Consider the following 21020-nt stretch of genomic DNA (forward strand, 5'->3'; position numbering starts at 1 on the left):
ATATTTGATTAGGTATTTCAATGATATTTTGAAGAAAAGAAAAAAAATAGAATTATCTCGATGAAACTCATGTATCGATAAAAATTCGCCCAGTATCGACCTCGCACCAAGGGATTCTGACTACCTGTGTACATGTGTACGCGTGTCCTCGGTAGAAATAGTTGATGACGCCGTGTGTTAGTAATATCGTGTGTCGCAAAATATAACCTCACAATAAAATGCTCCAATCCTTATCGGTATCATTAAAGGTCTCGTTCTTGAGAAGAATTTGATTTTACACTGTCGTGTTGGTCTAAGGACGCTCCGGCGTGCACGTTACACCATGAAAGTTATCGTGAAGAAGCTTCAAGGGAAAGAATGCGTTGTTGACGTGAGTAGACAACAGCTTGATTTCCATTTTTTCCATTTTCCATTTTTCTATTTACAACGAGAAACATCAAGCGATATATCTATTCAATTGATGAGCCGTCGACGATGTTTCTAGAAATTTTTTTAACCTACAGATAGAATACTTTGCACATCTTAGGAGATTAGCTTTTTGAATTTTTTTATTTAGAGTAGTCTTAATAGAGTAACGTTAGTAGTATCACCAACTGTTTTCGTTAATCAGGATTCCGTGACTGACAATAATAATCATTGGCATACATATTTTCTGAGTGGTATACACACTAATGATGGGTTGAAAATCATAGTGGTGTAAGTCAAGATTTTGAGAATTTGCACATATTGCATATACTTCAGCTTTTAAAAATATTGCCCTCTTAGCTTTGTAATTAACTAAGTTACAACTTTAATCTCTGCCACAATATATTTTTATGACTTGAAGAAATGTACTCAATTTCTTATAATAAACACAGAACACTATTTTATGAAAGCTAACAGTGGACTGATTTATGCTACTAGAACTCTCAGATGTCTAAATTTGCATATTGATCATAACTATTGTCAGTTATTGCTTTTGTCAGTCTAAATTCCTGTTTATGAAACCTGTGTCATTGATTTTACTGTAACCTATTTTGTCATTGATTAAACAGGTTTCATGTCATTCTAAATAATTAATAATTGTTTGTTTTTTAATAGATTACACCTTCAGACACAGTTCTTCAGTTAAAACATAAAGTCAGTGACCTCTTGGGCATAGATGTTCCTCATCAGAGACTGTTGCTTACGGGCAAGACATTAGCTGGTAAAGTTTGAACTATAAAAAAAACATTTGAATTTTAAGTTTGCAGTCTAACACAATAGTGTAAAAATATTTCAGATGAAAACCCATTGAGTTTCTATCCAGGAATCAAGGATGGGAGCAAGTTAAATCTTTTGGTTATTAAAAAGGCAGAGGAAGGGTCTAGTGAGGGAAGAGCTTCACACAGCAAATCTGGCATATATATCTTACGAGATGAAGTTTCTAGAGTTCTGAGGCATTATTACACAGAGTCAGAAACTGAGTCGATAACCAATGAGTTGATAAAAGACCTAAAGAATAAAGTGAATAACCTTAGTTACGATGATCTAGAACGATTAGCGACTGCACTTCTCCAGGACCAAGAGAATATAGCCTAAGAATAAAATTTCGGTTTTTCAACTTCTCTCGCTTATTATTTGATTATTGTAATACACTTTTATTTAATTAGAAAAAAACGTTGCCTCATTATATCCTGATAACCAGTAGTATATTTTAAATAATCGTAAATAATAAGACGTGTGAAGAGCAAGATATAGATGTATTAAAAGGTCGATTTTATTAAATTTATTAAAACGTACATAAAGTATAGTAATAATAACTGCAGTTTAATAAAAAAAAAATAGATCAAAGGTCTCAAGGATCGGCCAAGTCCAATTGGCGAAAGTATCGCGCAACTAGGCATATAAATAAATTCAGTGCCCCTATTTCATGTACTTCCAGTTTCTTCTAAAAAAATAAATAGAAAAAAGGGAAGAAGCGGATAAAGTTAAGATCAATAAGGAGGGGGCCTCAACTTTGTGTATCTGATTTTAATGAAATTTTGGGGCCTGTAATAAATTCTTTTTTCTGTGTTCACTGATAACATTAAATACAAAAATAATAAATTCAACAAAGAGTGAAAATGTTGAAAACAGATGTTCATATTAGTTTTTATGCAATGTATTAAATATAAATTATTCACTTTATGGCAAGTACTATCCTAAAATTTTTATAATAATATTAATAATTAATTTAGAAGTATGTATTTAAGATATGCAGATTCAGAATTTTCATTTAAATCGACACTGGAGTTGGGGTTCTCTCCTTATTATAAGATACGTTATCTACAAAACAATTAGTAAACGATTTATATGTTTTCTTTTAATACAAATGATAATTGTATCTTTCTTTTTAGACTACTTCTTTAACTCACTCTCTGATTTATGTCAATGGCAAATTTAATATACGCAATAAAACTGATTTGTTAAAAAATAAAGGACAGTGTTATTTGTAATCCATTATTACCGATTTTGCGCGCATGACAGAACAGGTTCTAGCCAAAGAACGCAGACAAGAACATGTTCCTGGAGTTAGTGGCATTTCTAGAACAACTAGCAATGCATATATCCATTGACCCAATTTGTACTCAATCGTTTTCAACGTTTCCATGTGCTCAACTAAATATTCTAATATTTGTTCTACCATTGGTTGGTTTAAAGAAAAAATAACATCCAATGTTGGAGAAACCCGTATATTTTCTTCATCATTACCTGAACAGAATTTGATCCAACCTTTCTCATCATCAATACTTGGCTGTAAGATTAAAATGTTAACAGTAATATTAAAATATGCAAATAGTAGAAAAGTACTTTAATATATACCATATCGATCTTTGGAGGTTTCCATTTACGTTTCAATGTCTGAATTTCATCTTTCAATTGACTTATGTATAGTCTGATATTGGAAAAGTCTGACACTTGACATAACTGCCAATCAAGCGTAGGGCCCAGCCATGGTGGTGCCTCCATGCAGCCTGATAACTTATAAGGTTGTGTTTACATGATTATTATACATTATCCAAATTCTGGCTAGTGTACAATTCATACTTCTTTTACAGATGATATTAAAGCATCCATTTGCAAACTTACAGGTTCAACATCAATCGTAGGTTTTTTAAAATGTTTTCTATCAATGTCAGCTACTACAATATCAGCACATTTCTGTGTTTCTATTCTGTAGTAATATTATATAAAATTCTTTATTCTCGATTACTAATTATTAAAAATATTTTTTTATGATTATTTTCTGGAAACTTACTTACATTACTCTTTTTATATATTCTTCTCCGGAAGTTGGAGGCAAGGACAAATTAATATCCTCGTCAATTTCTCCAACATCGAAAGCAGGTTGTCTTAAATAATCTGTCATTTTGTTTATTGTATAACAGATAGGTACTTTCAATTTTCATTCGATAAGATTAATTTTATTCGTGGGAGACAACATTTATGTTAGTATATTTATAGGTTATATTGTTTCTTTCAGATTAGGTTATGGTCACCCTTTAATATAAATACCAAGGATCATGACAGTTGCAACTAAAATTTAAAAAGTTGCAATACAGACAATGTAAAAAAATTATGCATTTTTTTATTTCAAAATGACAATAAACGCTTTGTTAAAGTAGTCGTTTTATTTAATAAAAAATGAATACTAAGAAAAAGAACTTTTTATTTTTAACATTAAGCTTTTAGCTTGATATATTCGGTTTTTACGATTTTTAATTGCTTATAATCTTTTTATTTTTTATAATTTTTGAAAAGAAAATATGAATAATCTAATTTTTGCTTCCTGCATTCATTTACATAATTAATGAAAAACGCGCAACACCTGAATTCATGATCTTCAATTTCTTCGAATATATGTATATTTTATCCAAATCGATTGAATCATTAAAAAGGAATATATTATTTAAATTGTCTAACACATTACGAGTAATAAATGATATATGTATATATATAGAACTATGTATGTATGTTGTATTGTTGGGTAACATATGTCTTTTATCATATAGGATATATAGTATGCCCGTCTGATTTCAAGCCAGGTCGGTAGGTACAAGTACACCCCCATATACGGCTACGTCTGAGTAGGTCCATGATCGAGACATTTGTGTAATCATAGTTGTGCTTGTGATTCACAGTGTGTAAGGGATAAGGAGACGTCTTTTGGAAGTTGTATACATTGTATCTTTACATATAGTTGTATATTTGTAGAAAGCGCTTAGAGCCGAAGCCCTAACGAAAGAGTCTCGCATGCTATAGACCTCTGGTGGCAGAGTGGGGAAAGTTGCCACAGCAAATAGTTATATTTGACGAATGATGTCGCTTTGACGGCTTTGCCTTTATCCATGCACGTGTGTTTGCGTATTGCACGGATCGTTCGATTTTTGGCGCACAACTAGGTAATAAATCTCGAACCTACTATAAAATCATTACTCCAATATAACCTATAAACATCCCATCGAGTAATTTCTAATAATTCTAAGAATTTTTCTAACATCCGCTACTATCGCAAAATAACCAACGTTTCTTTTGTCTCAATTGCAGGTGCTTCGTCTCTATTTTTCCCTGTTATCTTTCTTTTTCCCCTGTTAATCGTTTCTTATTTTTATTGCACAACCAACATTAATAAGTTAGTTATTTTTATCGGGTAACTTTAAATCTGGCCGTAGAAGAAATTCGAGAAATGCAATAAGAATCACGGTTTCTGTATCCCAGGTCCACTATATGTGTCTTTCTCTTTCTTCTATCGCCCTGTTTTGTCCCCCTCTTGCCTATGTATCTCTTCGTCGCACTCGTTGGTTGGCTCATGTAACGAGCCGTTTACGGCGATGGAAGTTTTTCAGTTTTCGAATTTGACATTACTCTGCTCCGATCTTACTTTCTAACGCACGTGTGATCGTGTTCCTAACCTCCGACTTACATAACACGTATCTTGTACCACATATCTCATACCGTTGAAACGACGCTCCAAGTATCTAATCGAATTTCAGACGAATCATGCCGTCCGACGCAAAAAAGAAACAGCAACAAAAAAAGAAGGAAGCAGCTAAAGCTCGTCAATCAGGCAAGAAGCCACCTCAGAATAATCAGAACAAGACTGTGGAGGATGGTAAGGAGTCCAGTCCTGGAGTGGGAATCATTCAAAATGGAACCAATGGGTTGCCTGTTAGTGCAGAAGGTAAAATTAGAAGTCTTTAAAAGGCAAAAATGTTATCAAAGGTCTTGTAATTGAGAGTTTGATTCATTGATGTTATTATAGAGGCACTGTGTATGAAACTGGAAGCAGATGCAAGATTGAATGCTGAAGCACGTTCGTGTACAGGATCATTGGCTTCACACCCCCGAAGTCGTGATATAAAAATATCTAATTTTTCTATTACTTTCCATGGCTGTGAACTGCTGCAGGATACTATGTTGGAATTAAACTGCGGCAGACGTTATGGCTTGCTTGGACTTAATGGCTCTGGGAAATCTACTTTATTAGCTGTACTTGGAAATCGAGAAGTTCCTATTCCTGATCAGATTGACATTTTTCATCTGACCAGGGAAATGCCTGCTAGCGATAAAACAGCTTTAGATTGTGTGATGGAGGTAGATGAGGAGCGTATAAGATTAGAGAAACTGGCAGAAGAGCTAGTAGAATGCGAAGAAGAAGATGCTCAAGTATGTTCTTACTTTGTATATCTTGCTTTTTTTACTGACACTTAATATTTAACAGATTTTATCTAAATAGGAACAACTCATGGATGTCTATGAAAGGTTAGAGGATATGTCCGCTGATACGGCAGAAGCTCGCGCTGCTCATATTTTACATGGTTTGGGTTTCACTGCAAAAATGCAGAAAACACCTACCAAAGATTTCTCTGGAGGTTGGCGAATGCGAATTGCTCTTGCAAGGTTAACTATCTAATTATCTGTGAATAGAAGAGTTTGCATATGTGTACAATGATCTACTAAGGCTGTTTTATTCTGTTTCAGAGCTTTATACGTGAAACCTCATTTATTATTATTGGATGAGCCTACCAATCACTTAGATTTGGATGCTTGTGTATGGTTGGAAGAGGAATTGAAAACATACAAAAGAATTTTGGTCATTATTTCTCACTCACAAGATTTCCTCAATGGCATCTGTACAAATATCATCCATGTCAATAAAAAGCAACTAAAATATTATGGTGGTAATTACGAAGCGTTTGTGAAGACAAGGTAAATTGAAATTAGACATAACAGAAAGATCAATGAAACTTATATTCTTGCTAAATACAAATGAGAATATTAATATGAATTCTCTATGTTAGAATGGAATTACTGGAGAATCAAGTGAAGCAGTATAACTGGGAGCAGGATCAAATTGCACACATGAAGAATTATATAGCTCGATTTGGACATGGATCTGCAAAACTAGCAAGGCAAGCACAATCTAAGGAAAAAACACTGGCAAAGATGGTAGCACAAGGTCTCACAGAAAAAGTAGTCAATGACAAAGTACTGAACTTCTACTTTCCCTCTTGCGGAACTATTCCACCCCCTGTTATTATGGTTCAAAACGTTAGTTTTCGTTACAACGAAGATTCACCTTGGATTTATAAAAATCTAGAATTTGGTATAGATTTAGACACCAGAATTGCATTAGTTGGACCAAACGGAGCTGGAAAAAGTACTCTTTTAAAATTATTATATGGAGATGTAAGTTCCAATTAACCACCATCTACGGAAATTAAAAAAGGAATATTTATATATACAAAATTACATATTAATTTATAATTACAGTTAGTTCCAACTAGTGGTATGATACGTAAGAACAGTCATCTTCGAATCGGGAGATACCACCAACATTTACATGAATTATTAGATCTAGATATGTCGCCTTTGGATTACATGATGAAAGCCTTCCCGGATGTTAAAGAACGAGAAGAAATGAGGAAAATCATTGGTCGTTATGGATTAACCGGTCGTCAGCAGGTATAATTATTTATAAAAGCTTAAGTACCTATTATTGAGGTTCAGAAAATAATATTTTCTTTTTGTGCATATAGGTGTGCCCAATAAGACAATTGTCCGATGGTCAACGTTGTAGAGTGGTCTTTGCATGGTTAGCTTGGCAAGTGCCTCATCTATTACTGCTTGATGAACCGACCAATCATTTAGACATGGAAACAATTGATGCATTAGCTGATGCAATTAATGATTTTGATGGTGGAATGGTGCTTGTGTCTCACGATTTCAGATTAATCAATCAGGTATATACTGCTGTTTAAAAAGACTAGGTATATAATCCATTAATCATTTGATTATATAATATCTATTCGTTTTATTAGGTGGCAGAGGAAATTTGGGTTTGTGAAAATGGTACAGTCACGAAATGGAGTGGAAATATATTAGATTACAAAGAGCATCTGAAGACCAAAGTGCTTAGTGACAACCAGAAGAGACAAAAGGAGATGCACAGAAGCAAATAATTTGAATAATATGTAATATGCTTTGTCCAATTTTTTTCCAAGTATATTTTCTCTCTCTCCGTTATAGTAATCTGTCCTCGTTGTTTCGGACATCTTTGTGTCTATTGCTGACTTTGCGCTGCTGTGTAGCGTTTATCAGTGATCGAAGATTTTTTAGTTAATTTATTTAAATAATAAGCAGCGAATTACTCTGTAATAGCTGACGATATCGATTCATGGTGGATGTTTGCCATGTTATTAATTTAGAGATCCGATATTACTACCGTACTACGAAAAATTATAGATTGCACATATATATACATATATATACATATATATATATATATATATATATATGTTTACATACGTATATGTATATGTATGTATATATATAAATAGATTACTTAAGAGAACTACATAAATAAAACACGTTTAAGTATTATTAATACACAACAAATACTCGAATTCTTTTCTTGCAATTTAGCTTTATTATAAAGTCATATTTAGCTATAAATTAATTTGATTCTTGGTATATAAAAAAATATATGGATGTGTACAAACAGTTATAAATACTTAATATAATCGATAAAACGACACGATTTCTCTCGAATAGAACTTTTCATCTGACATTATACATAAATACTTTGATCTAGTATTAACATCATGGAAGACTAAAGTCTCGCGGATATCCATATCACAAGAAGTAGTATATCTCTGGTTCTTTCGTCGTGAAAAATGTTTAAATCTATATATATTATATATCTTACAATATTTTTTAATACGTCACGGAAGTAAAGTATGCATTTTTGTAACAACTATGATTACATGAAAATACACTGAATATTGTCGATAGAAAACTCGAAGTTGCACTATTGGGTTTTGGACCTTGATATAATAAAAAAAGGAAAAGAAATACATAATATGAAACACTTTGTAATGTTGCGTATACTTTCAATTTCACGTAGAGCCTAATAGAGTCTAGTATAAGGATCCAAAACCATGAGAAACATAGAAACTGTAAATACTGGTGAAGATTCTTGTGGATTAGGAGATAAACTGAAGGTCAAACTGGTGTTGAAGCTGGAACAGAACAAGCCACCTCCTGTGCCAATGCAGCATTCCTTAAGATTGATAAATGGGAATCCATATCACTTAAAGCTTGATCAATAAATGCTAATTTTCTAGCATGACTCTTGGACACTCCATGCTTAGTCACTAATGCCAGGTGTGTAACAGCCAATACCAATGCTGCTACTCTGGCTTCCAATAATCTTGCATCTAATGGTGGATACAAGCTTCTAACCACATCGTCAACTCGAGGTGGAATACGTCTGGCAACCTAATGAATACAAATATACAAATTCTTAGCATTGAGTGTTACTATGGAATAAGGAAGTATACACTTACATCCACTATCTCCAATGGGACAGTTTTACTGTTTACTGTGCCTGCAATAGCAGTAAGACTGGAAGCCAAAGCATGGCACGATCTTAATACAGCAATACATAGTGGAGCTAAACCAGTAGCATCATCAACCCATCTGCATTATCCATAAAATTTCACCATTGAGTAACTAATTCAGAGTCTCATCTCTAGATATTAACAAACGCTCTATACCTCTCTGCACCAGCTAACCATTCTTCACTTTCCCAAACATCTAAGCCTAAACCAGAGAAATTTTCTCCCTCTAGCAAGTCTGAGCTTAGATCTGGAGAGTCTTTCTGATTCTGAAATGCAATTGTACAGATTTTACCATGTTTCATAAGAGAAAATAAACAATATATATGTGACTTATAGTATATAACTTACATAGTAACATCTTTGTCTTTTACATATTACTAGTAATACTAAGAGTGCACCAAGGAAAACAGCAGCAAGTGCACCAAGTGCAACAGCTACTACTGTTTCCATTCCTGTAGCACTAGTTGTGGGACCAGTGTTACTTATGGACACCGGAGAACTCATTTTTCAGATGAGTTTGACAATTCAATTACTTTGTTCAAATGAACCTTTTAATTAACTAAATCCTTTTAAATAGTTCATGAATACTGTTTCAACTATTTTTCTTGTGTCAAAACTGTAAACAGCGTCGAGTTTCCCGGTGACAGTCGGTGGGAGGCGGAGACTGTCACGAATCTTAAGCTCTATTCATAAAAAATAATTCCTGATTGTAGCTTTTGTAAGTCATGTTATGTAATTCGGGAATCATATTAACAGGTGGTTTTGTAGTATTTCATGCCTATACAGAGGAAATCTATGAAGAATATGATCATAATCGGTAAATCCGTAAAAAGAATGAAATATTAAATAAGTTCTCCTCTTTTCTCATTTTGTTTATTTAAAAATTAGAAAGAATTTTTGGTAGGAATTTCTTTATTACATTTTTAGAAGTATGTTTTAATGGATGTATACACATTTTTGGATCTGTGTGATTATTTTTTTATGAAAGTTAATATCTAGGGAATTCTAACAAATACTAAAACTATGAACGAATGTTAACAGTTATCCTATTTAATTTACAAAAAATATTTAGTATTTATTTATTATGCGAATATAGCTTTTATAGTTTCGAAAAAATCATTTTTTAAATAACAATGTTTCCTTAATGGTAATAATAATATTTATAAAATATTAATACGTAGATTTATTTTTTAATCGATGTTTAAAAGTTCATCGAATTTTTGGAAATGATCGATCTTGTGATTTATGATATTAATAAACGAAAAGATAACTTTTGAAAGCAGGAATTTAAAAACTTTTGTTTTAGAGTGACAATTAAGTTCTGTAATTACTTATCTATTAAACTTATTATTTTAGAAATTCAAACATCTAAACTTGTATTTCCTGAAGCCTCCCATTTTAATTCTTATATATGTATAATTACTCTATATTTTTTAACAATCTTATAATTACAATTTTTTTAAATATAGAATGCAATTTATTTCTTTAATTATATTTTCTATAAAATTCTATTCAATAAATAATCATTACCGAAGTCTTAAAAGCATCGATAACAAAATTTGAATCATCATAATTTTTTTATAAACTAATGAAAAGGAAATAATAAATAAAACAAATAATTCAATAGCAAAGGAAAAATGATTTATCACTCGATCAGCCAATAATTATAATCATATTATAATACTTGGCAGCACTGTTGCGAAATGAAATAATTCAGTGTATTTCATAGTCATATGTTTTCTGTCATGAAAGAGTTGCTGTCAAATTTAGTGTCATTCGTGAATATTCTGTAAGTGAAAAGGCGAGATTATCACGAACAATTTCGCGACAAGTCCACTCTGTTCAACTTGCGTACTCATCTGTATTTACGTTGCCGAATTTCGAAGAGAATATAACCTATCTTTCTTAAAGTTGCAAATTTCTTTTTTATTCGGTTACCAGGTAAGGTAATACATTGAACGTGATATCCAAGCAATGCAATACATTTAAAAATTTAAGAAAATCGACGTTTCAGGTTATCACGTGAAACATAATTTCTATACATTTTTTAGTTCAGTGTGAAACTTAAACAAAAGGTGTCACACTTGTCCCAGAGTCAACATAGAAAAGTTTTGTAAAAAGTTGTTCAGAGAAATATATTTTAAAACAGAGAGGTTAAAAAGAAAAAGTCAATTGAATAGAGAATTAGAAACAATTCACAAAACATTTTGTATACAACATGAATAGGACAACGAATAGTGCAACAGCGAGACTGAAGCAAGACTACTTACGTCTTAAAAAGGATCCTGTACCATATGTTGTTGCAGAGCCAGTACCCTCGAATATATTAGAATGGTATGTGTTTTAAATGTTTTTGTATATTAAGAGATAATCTGTTATACATAGTGACTTATAAAAGTATTTGGACATTTGCCTTAGGAAACTTTTATGTATATTTGTATGTGTTGTATAAAACATTTTGAAATTTCACAAGACACTGTGATAAAATTTGAAACTGATTAAAAAATGTATATAGAAATAATAAGACATTCAATGTAAACATATATCTAATAAAAAGTTAATATACAGAATGTATAGCCATCTTAAACATATAATAAACATTAAAGATGATCTTAATAGGAATCTCCCAAAGAAAATTCAAAATGTTTTGTATAACATAGTATATTCATAAAAAGTTTCTATAAGCATTCTAATATTTTTGTGAGTCATTATAAATGTCTATACATAGATACTGTATGATGTTTTTTAGGCATTATGTTGTGAAGGGTCCAGAAAAAACTCCCTATGAAGGAGGATTTTATCATGGAAAACTTATATTTCCAGTAGAATTTCCATTCCAGCCTCCTAGCATTTATATGACTACTCCAAATGGCAGATTTAAGGTCAATACAAGATTGTGTTTGTCTATTTCTGACTTTCATCCTGATACATGGAATCCAGCGTGGAGTGTATCTACTATTCTTACAGGATTACTTAGTTTTATGGTATGTAATTAGTCATTAATAATTATATTAAGTTCTAATGTATCCAATACTAATGTATTGTCTTGTGATAGATTGAAAATAGCCCTACCATGGGTAGTATCAATACATCTGATCACGAGAAAAAACAATTTGCTGCACAGAGTTTAGAGTACAATTTAAAGGACAAGTTGTTCTGTGAACTTTTTCCAGAAACTGTTGAGGTATCATTAATATTACAAAATGATATACTTTTGATCCATACCAAATAAATTAGTAGAGGAATTCATGTTTCATAGGCAATAAAAGCAGAATTGGAACACAGAAAAGAATTAGAAAAACAGGCAAGGCATCAGACCACGGCTTCAGAAGTTTCGTCGCTGTTACGCGATCAACTTCAAAGGGATCAAAGTCCATTGTACAGTGTGCTCACCAATCTTGTTGTCATTATAGGATTCGCAGCATTTGCTTTCACAGTAAAATACGTATTATGGAGCGTCGCCATGGAATAAGTGAAAGAAAAATGAATGCATAGCATACTTTTCGATAAAGAAAAAAGAACGAGGAAAAATGTTGTGATAACGATGCGTGCAGATCTTGAAGAAAGGTATTAGAAACTGATTTGGGGCTGTTTGTCCATATCGAATCTACGTGGTACTATTTAACCTCTTAGTTTTCGAGTATGCTGGTCCACCACACGGGCGTTTGATAGATTTTTATAACAAAGTTACTTGTAAAATACGAGTTGTGTACTATATTCGCAAATTTTAAATGTGGTGATCGCGAAACTACGGTAACAGTTCCCCAAAGGGTTCTACCTGTGAGCGTTTATCATGAAACAAAATGTCACTGAGTTCTTTATCCAGTTGTAAAGAGAAAAAAGGAAGAAAAACAAATCGTAACGCTGTTAATTGATTCGAATCGAATTTCGGATTAACATTGGCTTTCCGTCAAGTTCTGTTACGCGAATTTCCAAAGTGTAGTTCAACTAAATATTTTGTGATTATTTGAACAATTATGTAAGTACATGGTACGAGGATATAAGAAGGGGATAGAGGGAAAATGAAAGAGATAGAGTAATAAGGTAAATTCGTGGGAGCTTCCCAATGCTATAAGTAAATCAGCGAAGATTCAAATCTTGCTACTGCTTTCTATTCTTGATCTTTCTTTCCATACATCCACAACGGACTTTTCGCACGATGCTTCAACAACAAAAAAAACTTCCCGAATACGTTTACAAATAATTAGAAGTTCGTCTCTGCGATGTGCCAATGAAAAACAGTCAAAATTTCTAACTGAATCGAACTAAGCTTAGTAGAAAATAGCTTGTATCATTGATGAAAAGTACCGATCTTGTAAATACGTGTAGTAGACTAGTAAGACGTGTGCAATAGTTAAAAAGAAGCAAAGAAATTTAACAGATCAGTGTCAGTATTCGTTGTTTAACTGTTTCGAGAGATAATTTTAGAGAAATCGATTCTTTGAATATACATGTTGTGTGTTCTCAGCTTGCTCAGAAGTTTCGTTCGAATCGGTTATCATCGCTTTATTGGATGTAGTGTACTTTTCCTGTCACCCGGCGTGATTGAAAAAAGGAAGAAAAAAAAGAAAATGAGATTTGATTGTAACTCGCAGATTAACACATTACGATTATACTTTACCGAGTAATTAACAATTGGTAATGTGTACGAAACTATATTCATGGAAACAGAACTGACATATAATCCGTGAAACGATATTTATGTTAAGGAACTGCGTCGGTTTTATTTATGGATTAAAAATAATGTAATAATTTTTCTACACGAAAAAAGATGTTTATTTTTTTGCTTCCTTGCTATTCGATATGTTTGTTAAAAAAAAAGAAAAAAAACAAGAAAAGAGAAAGGAAATAATTTAAAATTTTTAAATATTTAATGTACAAGCTGATTAATTTACTTAATTTTAAGAATTCAAGTATTTCCAATATTTTAACAACAAATTTAGTGAACAACCAGTGTAGTACACCCAGAATGATTTATTAACACTGAAATACGAAAATTGAAATACGAACAGAATTTGAAAATGAAACCTTCACGCTCTTTTTCGTTAATTTCCTTACGCCATCTTGAAGCGCAATGTGTTTAAAAGCAACTTCTACGTTCTAACGAGTATTTCTTTTTCTGGTGCGTTATTTTTACAAAGAAATGATCGTTTTCTCTTCCAATTAGATTAATTTTGTTCAATTATTGATAAAAGAGGAAATCATTCACTTTTAGTTGTAAAACAAAATCTGAAGTAAGTTGTATTTTCACTTGTTATCGACATTCGTTATAATTTTCTGCCTCCGTATAAAATTTATGTTATATAACTTCTATTCACTCGTATACATGAAAAACTACTTTTATTTTATTACTCAACGTGTAAATAATATATGATTAGAAAATATAGCTACTTTATATTAGGCGAAAAATTGTGGTTGTAGTTTAAGATTGACACTTACAGATGTCGTCGTGATACAATTTTCGAATCTATTTTTCGTCACACAATTTACGCTTTGTGTATCATCTATTTCCTTTTTATATACAGATATATAATATACTATAATAAATAAAGAAATAGTCATCGAATTTTTTATATATGTAAAGCATATCACAACGATGCTAATATAATTACATGTCTTATTTGACTTACGTAGTCACAATATCGAACACGCAGAAAAATGCAGTATACTAGAGAAATTTGAAAGAAATATTTATATTTCATTGTTAGGTTTCAAATATTCAAGAACATCTTATTTCTCGTATCCAAATATCCTTTTTGAAATAATTTTTTAACTTTAATTTCGCATTTTTAATTACAGCTTCGATTTACGATTTGAAGAATATTTGGCTGAACTTCGTTTTGGGGCACAACGAATTTATAACTTCTTTTGAGTTTGATGTGATAGTTTCTGACAAGCTAAATCCAAAAATGTTTCAAAGCGCGAAGATTATTAAAAATTAGTATAAGTTATTTTAAAAAAATCACAAATTTGGTGTCCTCTAGAATAAAGTTCATTGGAATAATATTAAATATTTTTATAGAGTATTACCGAGTATTATCGACTATCGATACACCTGATGGGTTACGATTAAAATCGATCGCATACATATGTGTATGTGTATGTAGCATCTTCGAGGATTGTTTAAAGAACCATTCAACGGTTTGTCGATCGAAAAGGAAGAAAGGGAATGGGAGCAGTGGCAGTTTACCGAGATGGTAAACAGTTAGAATTTTCTTTCAATGCTCCCTTGTTTGAGTGCGGTCGGGAGGAAGGATGCATCCTGTGAAGCCGTCTTTTACTTTCGTACCGATTCTACGTTTACTCGTTTCTGCCTCTGGAGCCGTGTACTCGGAATTCGAACGTAGATGAATGAATATCAACTAGGATAATAAATGAAGAATATTTGAATTATGATAATTTGAGGAATTAATATAATTAATATAAACAATGTAAGGGAATCCTGAACTAACAATTCTTTATTTTTTAACAAATTTTATATTTTTTTTAAGAAATGTAAAGTAATTTGGTTTTGAAATTAAATAAGTTTGAGATTAGGTTGGGCGCCGTTTCTTAATTTTGAACGTTGGCAGTTAAGCTTACCAGATTTCTAATTTTTACTGACTACATTAGGAGGAGAGTATTGTGTTTGGTCTTAACGTATGCATGTATATATGTTTATTCGAATTCCTGTAATTTAAAAATGCCTTAACTTTAATCAATTCTAACTTTACAGGTCTCAATCGATTCATGCCCGTCATAGTAGTGTTGTAGGCTATGTAGCATATTAGAAAGGCAAAATGGCGGGAGATAGAAATTGCAAAAAAGAAGTTCATGTGCCTAAATCGATGAATTTAGGAAAGGAATGTGGCTATTGCTTTTATTATAGCACATTTAACTATAGGTATTCGACGATATCAAAGAGGTTTAAATAATATAAATATTAGAATAAAATAACACCTGACTACGTAAAACTTAGAAACTTAGAAATATGAGGTACATATTCATTGTGGTTTGGCTCCCACATTGACTAAAAACTGATAATAATTAATAGATCTATTTGAAGATTTGATGTTGTTGCACTCGACATACTATTAATTGCAAATGGTATATGGTCATAATAACCATTAAATTCTGTAAATACTGTGGGCGCCTGACTACTGCATTTTTAAACGTTATTTATCTATAAATTCGGTAACTATATACTAGTTACTTAAAAATATCTGAATGTGTATGTACCTTATATTTCTAAGTGAAATACATACATCTTATATTTTTATTTTTCTAGTTTTGCGTAATCGGGTACCATTTTATTTTAATACTTATCTTACTGGTAATAGAAGTTTTCAGATTTTAACGTAAGTAATGTCTAATTTTTTAATATGAATAATTCCAAACTTTCAATATAAGTAATTCGCAACATTTTCCTCACTTCAACATAAATAATTCCTAATTTCTAATATAACTGAAATGCATCTAGGTTAAATATTATTTTAATGTTTTAACTTCTTCTTTTCCGCTCAAAGTCACAGATTTTTAATGACTTCAAGAAATTTTTGTGGTAAATCAAAATTTCGAGGCATCCCGTGTTCCTTGCGTTCAAACAATAATGCAGCTGCCTCGAAAGCTTCCTGTACACCAGTTTCACGAAGATCCGTCTTAATCTATGAAAATATGCCGCAAAAGAAGCAAACAGCAATTTATTTAATCAAGAAATAATAAGGAAGTCGTTTATACGCTCCTTCTCTAGCGATCCCAACATCCCTTTTCCCGACTTCTTTTCGCCTGGAGACCGCCTCCTGCAAGTAAATCATCGAACCAGGCGCCAGGATACTTTGGTCATGCCTGAAATCCTGCGAAAATAAGACGCACATGTCCGCGACGTGTCTCTATTTCATTCTATATTCTTAGATTTAATCACTAAATTTACTAGATTTAGTAATTTGCAATTAAATTTTACTCTATTACTCTTGATTACTATATTTACAATTGAAACATTAGGTATACTAATGAATAATCTAAATTTTTCAGTTAAGCTCATAGTTTATTTAAAAAACAATACAATACAAAAAGTATTGGCCGTTGATTAACTTTAAGTGATCTATCAGGCAAGTAATAAATTCCATCACGGCAGAATGCTGCGTCTTTAGACAAGATTCGAGCCATTTTATTATCTCATCAACTAATTGGAAGTGGGTATTGGATAAGGCGTGCTACATCGATTGGAAAGATGGTAATTAGAAGGAGCAATGTCTAGTGAATAAGTTGGCTGCGGCAAGACCTCAATCAACACTCATTACGATGCCTTTTGTCATAGAAGCAGTGTGTGGCCAAACAATTGTTTAGTGTCCTGACGATTGGATCTTGTATAAGGACCCAACATTATTCCATGACGGAATTCAATTTTCGGCATTTCTGTGTTCTATATTCTATGTTGTCAGATTTAATCTAAGTTTACTAAACTTTCAAATTTGTAACTAGATATTATCATACTTTTTTTCATAACAATATTTGCAGTTAAAATACTTCAACCACAAGCTAGGATTATACTGAGAAAATAATTCTTTTCGTGTTTATTAACAATTGTGTTCACAATTTTGTAAAAAAGATGTCAAATATTTATTAATTACACTATATCAGAAGGAAGCATGCAGTTAACAATCCTTCAGAGGGTCATTTTGTATAAATTGGTACAAGATGTAGCAGTGTGATTTAGAAGGTCGTGAGTCGATTAGGAACAGTTCGAGGAAACCGTTCCTGGTATCCATTTCCTCAGCAGTCGAAAAAACGATTTCGAAAATAATTAACTGGCGGGGACGAGCTCATTACGCGGCTTAATTAGTTGCCACTGGTATTTGTGTTCCTCGAGAATGCCACAGGAAAGCTTGACTAAATCGGCTACCGAATTATGTATGTCGATGTTCCCGCTTAGAGAACGCGCCTTTTATTAAGTTACCCCGCCTCCGGTTTTCAGCTGGGACCGTTTCCTGTAATACTTTTTCCGTCCAGACTGAAATGCTTCTTTGGCCAAAAAGTATCGTTAATGTCTTAATAAATAAATATTAATAAGATATTATTAAGAAAATCAGATTGATAACTAATTTCTGTTTTTATAGATTATGAAAGGTACCGAATGAGGAAATTAATCTTTTCTATAAAAGAAAATTATGATTGATTGGCAGACTGCGTATTTATGAGGAACTTGAAGGTGTAAAAATGTATCGACAGCATATAGCATGTAAAATTATATAAAATGTTTAAAGTATACAACTATCTCTTCAGTTATAGGTGCTTATAAAAATTTAAATATACATAAATATCCACTTATTCAAATGATACATACGGATCATAGTAGACAAGTTATAATTTAATTAATTATGACACTTATAAGATTGAAAATACCTAACTAAATTGAAAATCTTATACTACTATGATTTTCAGTCTGCCCAATGATACATGGATATGCAACTTCTAAATAACGCTGTGTTATTGAAGGTTCAGTTAGAGAATGGATGAAAATTTGGCCGGTTTCTATTTTTATCGACATGTGCCTGCGACGAAGTATAACCAGCAGGGTGGTTCCTTTGCCGGTGTATTTACCTACGTCCCATTGGAGTGGCGCAGCCCGTCGCAAAACGGTTTACTGGCCGCGTAAAACGGAGCACCGTGCCATTGGATCGCCCCTATACAGATATATATACATGGTGTGCGAGTGAGGAGAGTGGAGGAGGTGGTGGTCGTACTTGGCACTAACGACGGACGATTCATCATCCTGGGGGAAAACGAAAGGAGTGACAGAAATTGCGGTGATTTAGTAGGAAAAGACAGAGAACAGATGTTTAACCTTTCCACCGTATCTAGCCCCTGCATAGCCTCTATCTGCCTACTCGACCGTCCACCTTGTCAGCTTCCAAACGTTCTTCGTTTCAAGTATATATCTATCTTGTGCTGATTTTTGGACAAGACGAGAAATTGCTAGATACTGGATGAAATATTAGAGTTTCAAAATTAGGAAACTTATGGTAAACTTACTGATTTATTGTAAATTTATTGATTACCGACTTATTGGAAAAGATTTATACTTATATGGGAAACTTATCTTATTATGTAACGAGTAGATATTATCTTCACATGAATCTCACCTTGAAACTTATTCTAAATACTTTTCTGCAGATTTTAATCAACGTAAGCCTAGAGCAAGTTCCCTAAATCTTGTCTAATTCTATACTTTTTGAGCGGTTTTCGTCATCAATGAATATATAACATTATCAATGTATTAAATTAAAAAGTCTTCTATCCACGAAACGGAGAAGAAGAAACAGAAGAAGAAAATGAAGTAGAAAAACATAGTACAGTCACGGACGCCGATGGCAGGATTTCCATCGAGTTCTCGCGTTCGTAAATAAACCGGTGAAGCGTGGTGGGTCGCTATGTTTAGGTTAGGTGGTTTCTCAGATTTCTGGGATCACCATGGGAGAATGTGACAGGTCTTCCAGCTACCGGTCGGCTGCTTTACGATCACAAGTACGCTTCCAATTCACTCACGACTGCGTTTTGAAAAGAGAAAAGCGAAGAGATAGCAGCTACTCTTTTTTCCCTTCTAAGAAAAAATCTTTCTTGTAATACATATCTATCTTCTAATTCAACAGTAATAAGATTGGTAACCAAAACAATCAACATTGTACAAGTGTATTTTATAGACTATAAGATAACTGACTGTTCTATTTGATGCGTAATTGCAAAATCGTTTTGTGCGATAGAAATTTATAATTTAGAACCCGGTACATATCAATACAATTGATGACCTATGGTATAAAAGCATCGAAGAAGTTTATCCTCCCAAAGGGAACATTGAATCAGGTAATGTATTGAACCGAACTCCTACCTCTATTCAAAATTTATTTCAAATTTTCTCCCAATTAAACATTATAGGTGAAAATGAAACAAACATCAGGAATTGAATTGAAAATTTCACCAGAAGAAGTAAGATATCCTTCTAACATGGAAGGGAAATGGGGAAGACTAGTGAGTATCAGATCAATTAGTAAATTATTATGCAAGTGGCTGGAAGAGATCTGTTTTCTCAACGGAAGCATTAAACTAGGTACCACATTCAGGTGGACCTCTGTCCTCGAATCTTAATCTATTCATACAACACGATCATTCAAAATTTATTAAAAATCCCCTCTTAATTCAACACTATAAAACAGAATGAAATAAACATAAGAAATCGAATTGAACATTCCGTTAGAAGAAATAAGATTGTGTGTCCTTCTAATATGGAAGAGGAATAGTGGAGGGAATAACATGTCGAAAAGATCGAAAGGAACATCCGGTGTATGTTGATTGGCCAAAAGACTGGCGGTTGACATCGTTTTTAGCCAATCGGACAAACTGGGCGTCGCTAGTTGCCGTTTCCTTGCAATAATATTTGCACTGGCTCGTCTAATCCATTAAGCCTGCCATCGGCTGACGTGTGGTAAATTATTTATCGGCTCTCCTCCGATGCTATTTCGTCCCTACTCCGCTTCGCCTGTCGTTCCTCGTCTTTCCACGATGCTTCTTTGAATTTACGATCTGGGAATATCCATACATTTCGCGTCTGAACTCGTTACGAGTTTTCGTGACGTCAGCTGAGCATTACGCGACCATCCCCGCACTTTGAGCGTCGCGCGCTTCCGCGATAGAACTTCCGGCGTTGTTGGAACTCTGATGTTGGGTACTGAGCGTGAAAGCATATGTCAAATTTTAATACTTCGAGCATCTCTGTAAATACTTGGAATTATTCCGCGCATTTCTAAGATTCTTCCAATTATGGGAGATTGGAATTGCAAAATTTAGAGTTGTAAAAGTTTGGAATCACATTGTTCTTCTTGGTCAATGATTTAACATAAATATTTTTGTAGTATAATGTGTATAGTAATTAATATAATTTTAATATCTGATATATACTAGTATATCGAATTAAGTATTTGAGAAATATCCTGTAATTTAAGAAATTGTAATTTTCATTTTTCATTAATATTAAATTTGTAAATTGAGAAATTGAGAAAGATAGAGGAAGGGATTATCAAGGTACAAGAGAGATTTATATATTCAATAATTTTATTGCAATTCTCGCAATAGATATAAAAATAC

The 21020-nt window shown here is 32.7% G+C and overlaps 6 protein-coding genes across 9 annotated transcripts in view; 3 read left to right on the forward strand and 3 right to left on the reverse strand.

Moving 5' to 3' along the window:
- LOC132914836 (uncharacterized) overlaps nucleotides 1–21020 on the reverse strand; it is a 116885-nt gene that overhangs the window by 87270 nt on the left and 8595 nt on the right. The window lies entirely within an intron of this gene.
- LOC132914787 (ubiquitin-like protein 4A) lies at nucleotides 124–2438 on the forward strand. The gene is made up of 3 exons (XM_060974189.1): nucleotides 124–370; nucleotides 1081–1186; nucleotides 1262–2438. Exons 1-3 carry the CDS (start codon nucleotides 323–325, stop codon nucleotides 1558–1560), a joined length of 453 nt encoding a protein of 150 aa, XP_060830172.1. The 5' UTR covers nucleotides 124–322; the 3' UTR covers nucleotides 1561–2438.
- LOC132914784 (gem-associated protein 2) lies at nucleotides 1717–3657 on the reverse strand. The gene is made up of 5 exons (XM_060974186.1): nucleotides 3264–3657; nucleotides 3091–3175; nucleotides 2824–2982; nucleotides 2468–2755; nucleotides 1717–1909 (listed from the first exon to the last, which is right to left on the reverse strand). The coding sequence occupies exons 1-5, from the start codon at nucleotides 3368–3370 to the stop codon at nucleotides 1817–1819; spliced, it is 732 nt and encodes a 243-aa protein (XP_060830169.1). The 5' UTR covers nucleotides 3371–3657; the 3' UTR covers nucleotides 1717–1816.
- On the forward strand, nucleotides 4029–8369 carry LOC132914781 (ATP-binding cassette sub-family F member 2). Of its 4 annotated transcripts, none has more exons than XM_060974179.1 (9): nucleotides 4029–4050; nucleotides 4995–5182; nucleotides 5264–5667; nucleotides 5738–5901; nucleotides 5983–6210; nucleotides 6303–6690; nucleotides 6775–6966; nucleotides 7041–7244; nucleotides 7323–8369. In XM_060974179.1, exons 2-9 carry the CDS (start codon nucleotides 5002–5004, stop codon nucleotides 7461–7463), a joined length of 1902 nt encoding a protein of 633 aa, XP_060830162.1. In that variant the 5' UTR covers nucleotides 4029–4050; nucleotides 4995–5001; the 3' UTR covers nucleotides 7464–8369. The 4 variants fall into 4 exon arrangements, with proteins under 4 accessions (XP_060830162.1, XP_060830163.1, XP_060830160.1 ...); XM_060974180.1 differs by lacking the exon at nucleotides 4029–4050 and adding an exon at nucleotides 4125–4145; XM_060974177.1 differs by lacking the exon at nucleotides 4029–4050 and adding an exon at nucleotides 4237–4403.
- Nucleotides 7908–9710, reverse strand: LOC132914786 (transmembrane protein 98-like). Its single transcript, XM_060974188.1, has 4 exons — nucleotides 9252–9710; nucleotides 9060–9169; nucleotides 8850–8982; nucleotides 7908–8781 (listed from the first exon to the last, which is right to left on the reverse strand). The coding sequence occupies exons 1-4, from the start codon at nucleotides 9405–9407 to the stop codon at nucleotides 8506–8508; spliced, it is 675 nt and encodes a 224-aa protein (XP_060830171.1). The 5' UTR covers nucleotides 9408–9710; the 3' UTR covers nucleotides 7908–8505.
- LOC132914785 (ubiquitin-conjugating enzyme E2 J2-like) lies at nucleotides 10513–14469 on the forward strand. The gene is made up of 5 exons (XM_060974187.1): nucleotides 10513–10844; nucleotides 10955–11237; nucleotides 11653–11887; nucleotides 11959–12087; nucleotides 12163–14469. The coding sequence occupies exons 2-5, from the start codon at nucleotides 11122–11124 to the stop codon at nucleotides 12373–12375; spliced, it is 693 nt and encodes a 230-aa protein (XP_060830170.1). The 5' UTR covers nucleotides 10513–10844; nucleotides 10955–11121; the 3' UTR covers nucleotides 12376–14469.

This window comes from Bombus pascuorum, chromosome 15 (genome assembly GCF_905332965.1).
Source record: "Bombus pascuorum chromosome 15, iyBomPasc1.1, whole genome shotgun sequence".
Lineage (NCBI taxonomy): Eukaryota > Metazoa > Arthropoda > Insecta > Hymenoptera > Apidae > Bombus > Bombus pascuorum.

Coding starts and splice junctions, on each gene's coding strand:
- LOC132914787 (XM_060974189.1), top strand. CDS start 323: ATGAAAGTTATCGTGAAGAAGCTTCAAGGGAAAGAATGCGTTGTTGAC. Junction 371..1,080: donor GGAAAGAATGCGTTGTTGAC/GTGAGTAGACAA, acceptor GTTTTTTAATAG/ATTACACCTTCAGACACAGT. Junction 1,187..1,261: donor TACGGGCAAGACATTAGCTG/GTAAAGTTTGAA, acceptor AAAATATTTCAG/ATGAAAACCCATTGAGTTTC.
- LOC132914784 (XM_060974186.1), bottom strand. CDS start 3,370: ATGACAGATTATTTAAGACAACCTGCTTTCGATGTTGGAGAAATTGAC. Junction 2,983..3,090: donor CTACGATTGATGTTGAACCT/GTAAGTTTGCAA, acceptor CAACCTTATAAG/TTATCAGGCTGCATGGAGGC. Junction 1,910..2,467: donor CTGTCATGCGCGCAAAATCG/GTAATAATGGAT, acceptor TTATTTTTTTAG/AAGAAACTGGAAGTACATGA.
- LOC132914781 (XM_060974179.1), top strand. CDS start 5,002: ATGCCGTCCGACGCAAAAAAGAAACAGCAACAAAAAAAGAAGGAAGCA. Junction 5,902..5,982: donor ATGCGAATTGCTCTTGCAAG/GTTAACTATCTA, acceptor ATTCTGTTTCAG/AGCTTTATACGTGAAACCTC. Junction 7,245..7,322: donor ATTTCAGATTAATCAATCAG/GTATATACTGCT, acceptor TCGTTTTATTAG/GTGGCAGAGGAAATTTGGGT.
- LOC132914786 (XM_060974188.1), bottom strand. CDS start 9,407: ATGAGTTCTCCGGTGTCCATAAGTAACACTGGTCCCACAACTAGTGCT. Junction 9,170..9,251: donor AAAGACAAAGATGTTACTAT/GTAAGTTATATA, acceptor ATTGCATTTCAG/AATCAGAAAGACTCTCCAGA. Junction 8,983..9,059: donor TGGTTAGCTGGTGCAGAGAG/GTATAGAGCGTT, acceptor TGGATAATGCAG/ATGGGTTGATGATGCTACTG.
- LOC132914785 (XM_060974187.1), top strand. CDS start 11,122: ATGAATAGGACAACGAATAGTGCAACAGCGAGACTGAAGCAAGACTAC. Junction 11,888..11,958: donor CAGGATTACTTAGTTTTATG/GTATGTAATTAG, acceptor GTCTTGTGATAG/ATTGAAAATAGCCCTACCAT. Junction 12,088..12,162: donor TTTTTCCAGAAACTGTTGAG/GTATCATTAATA, acceptor CATGTTTCATAG/GCAATAAAAGCAGAATTGGA.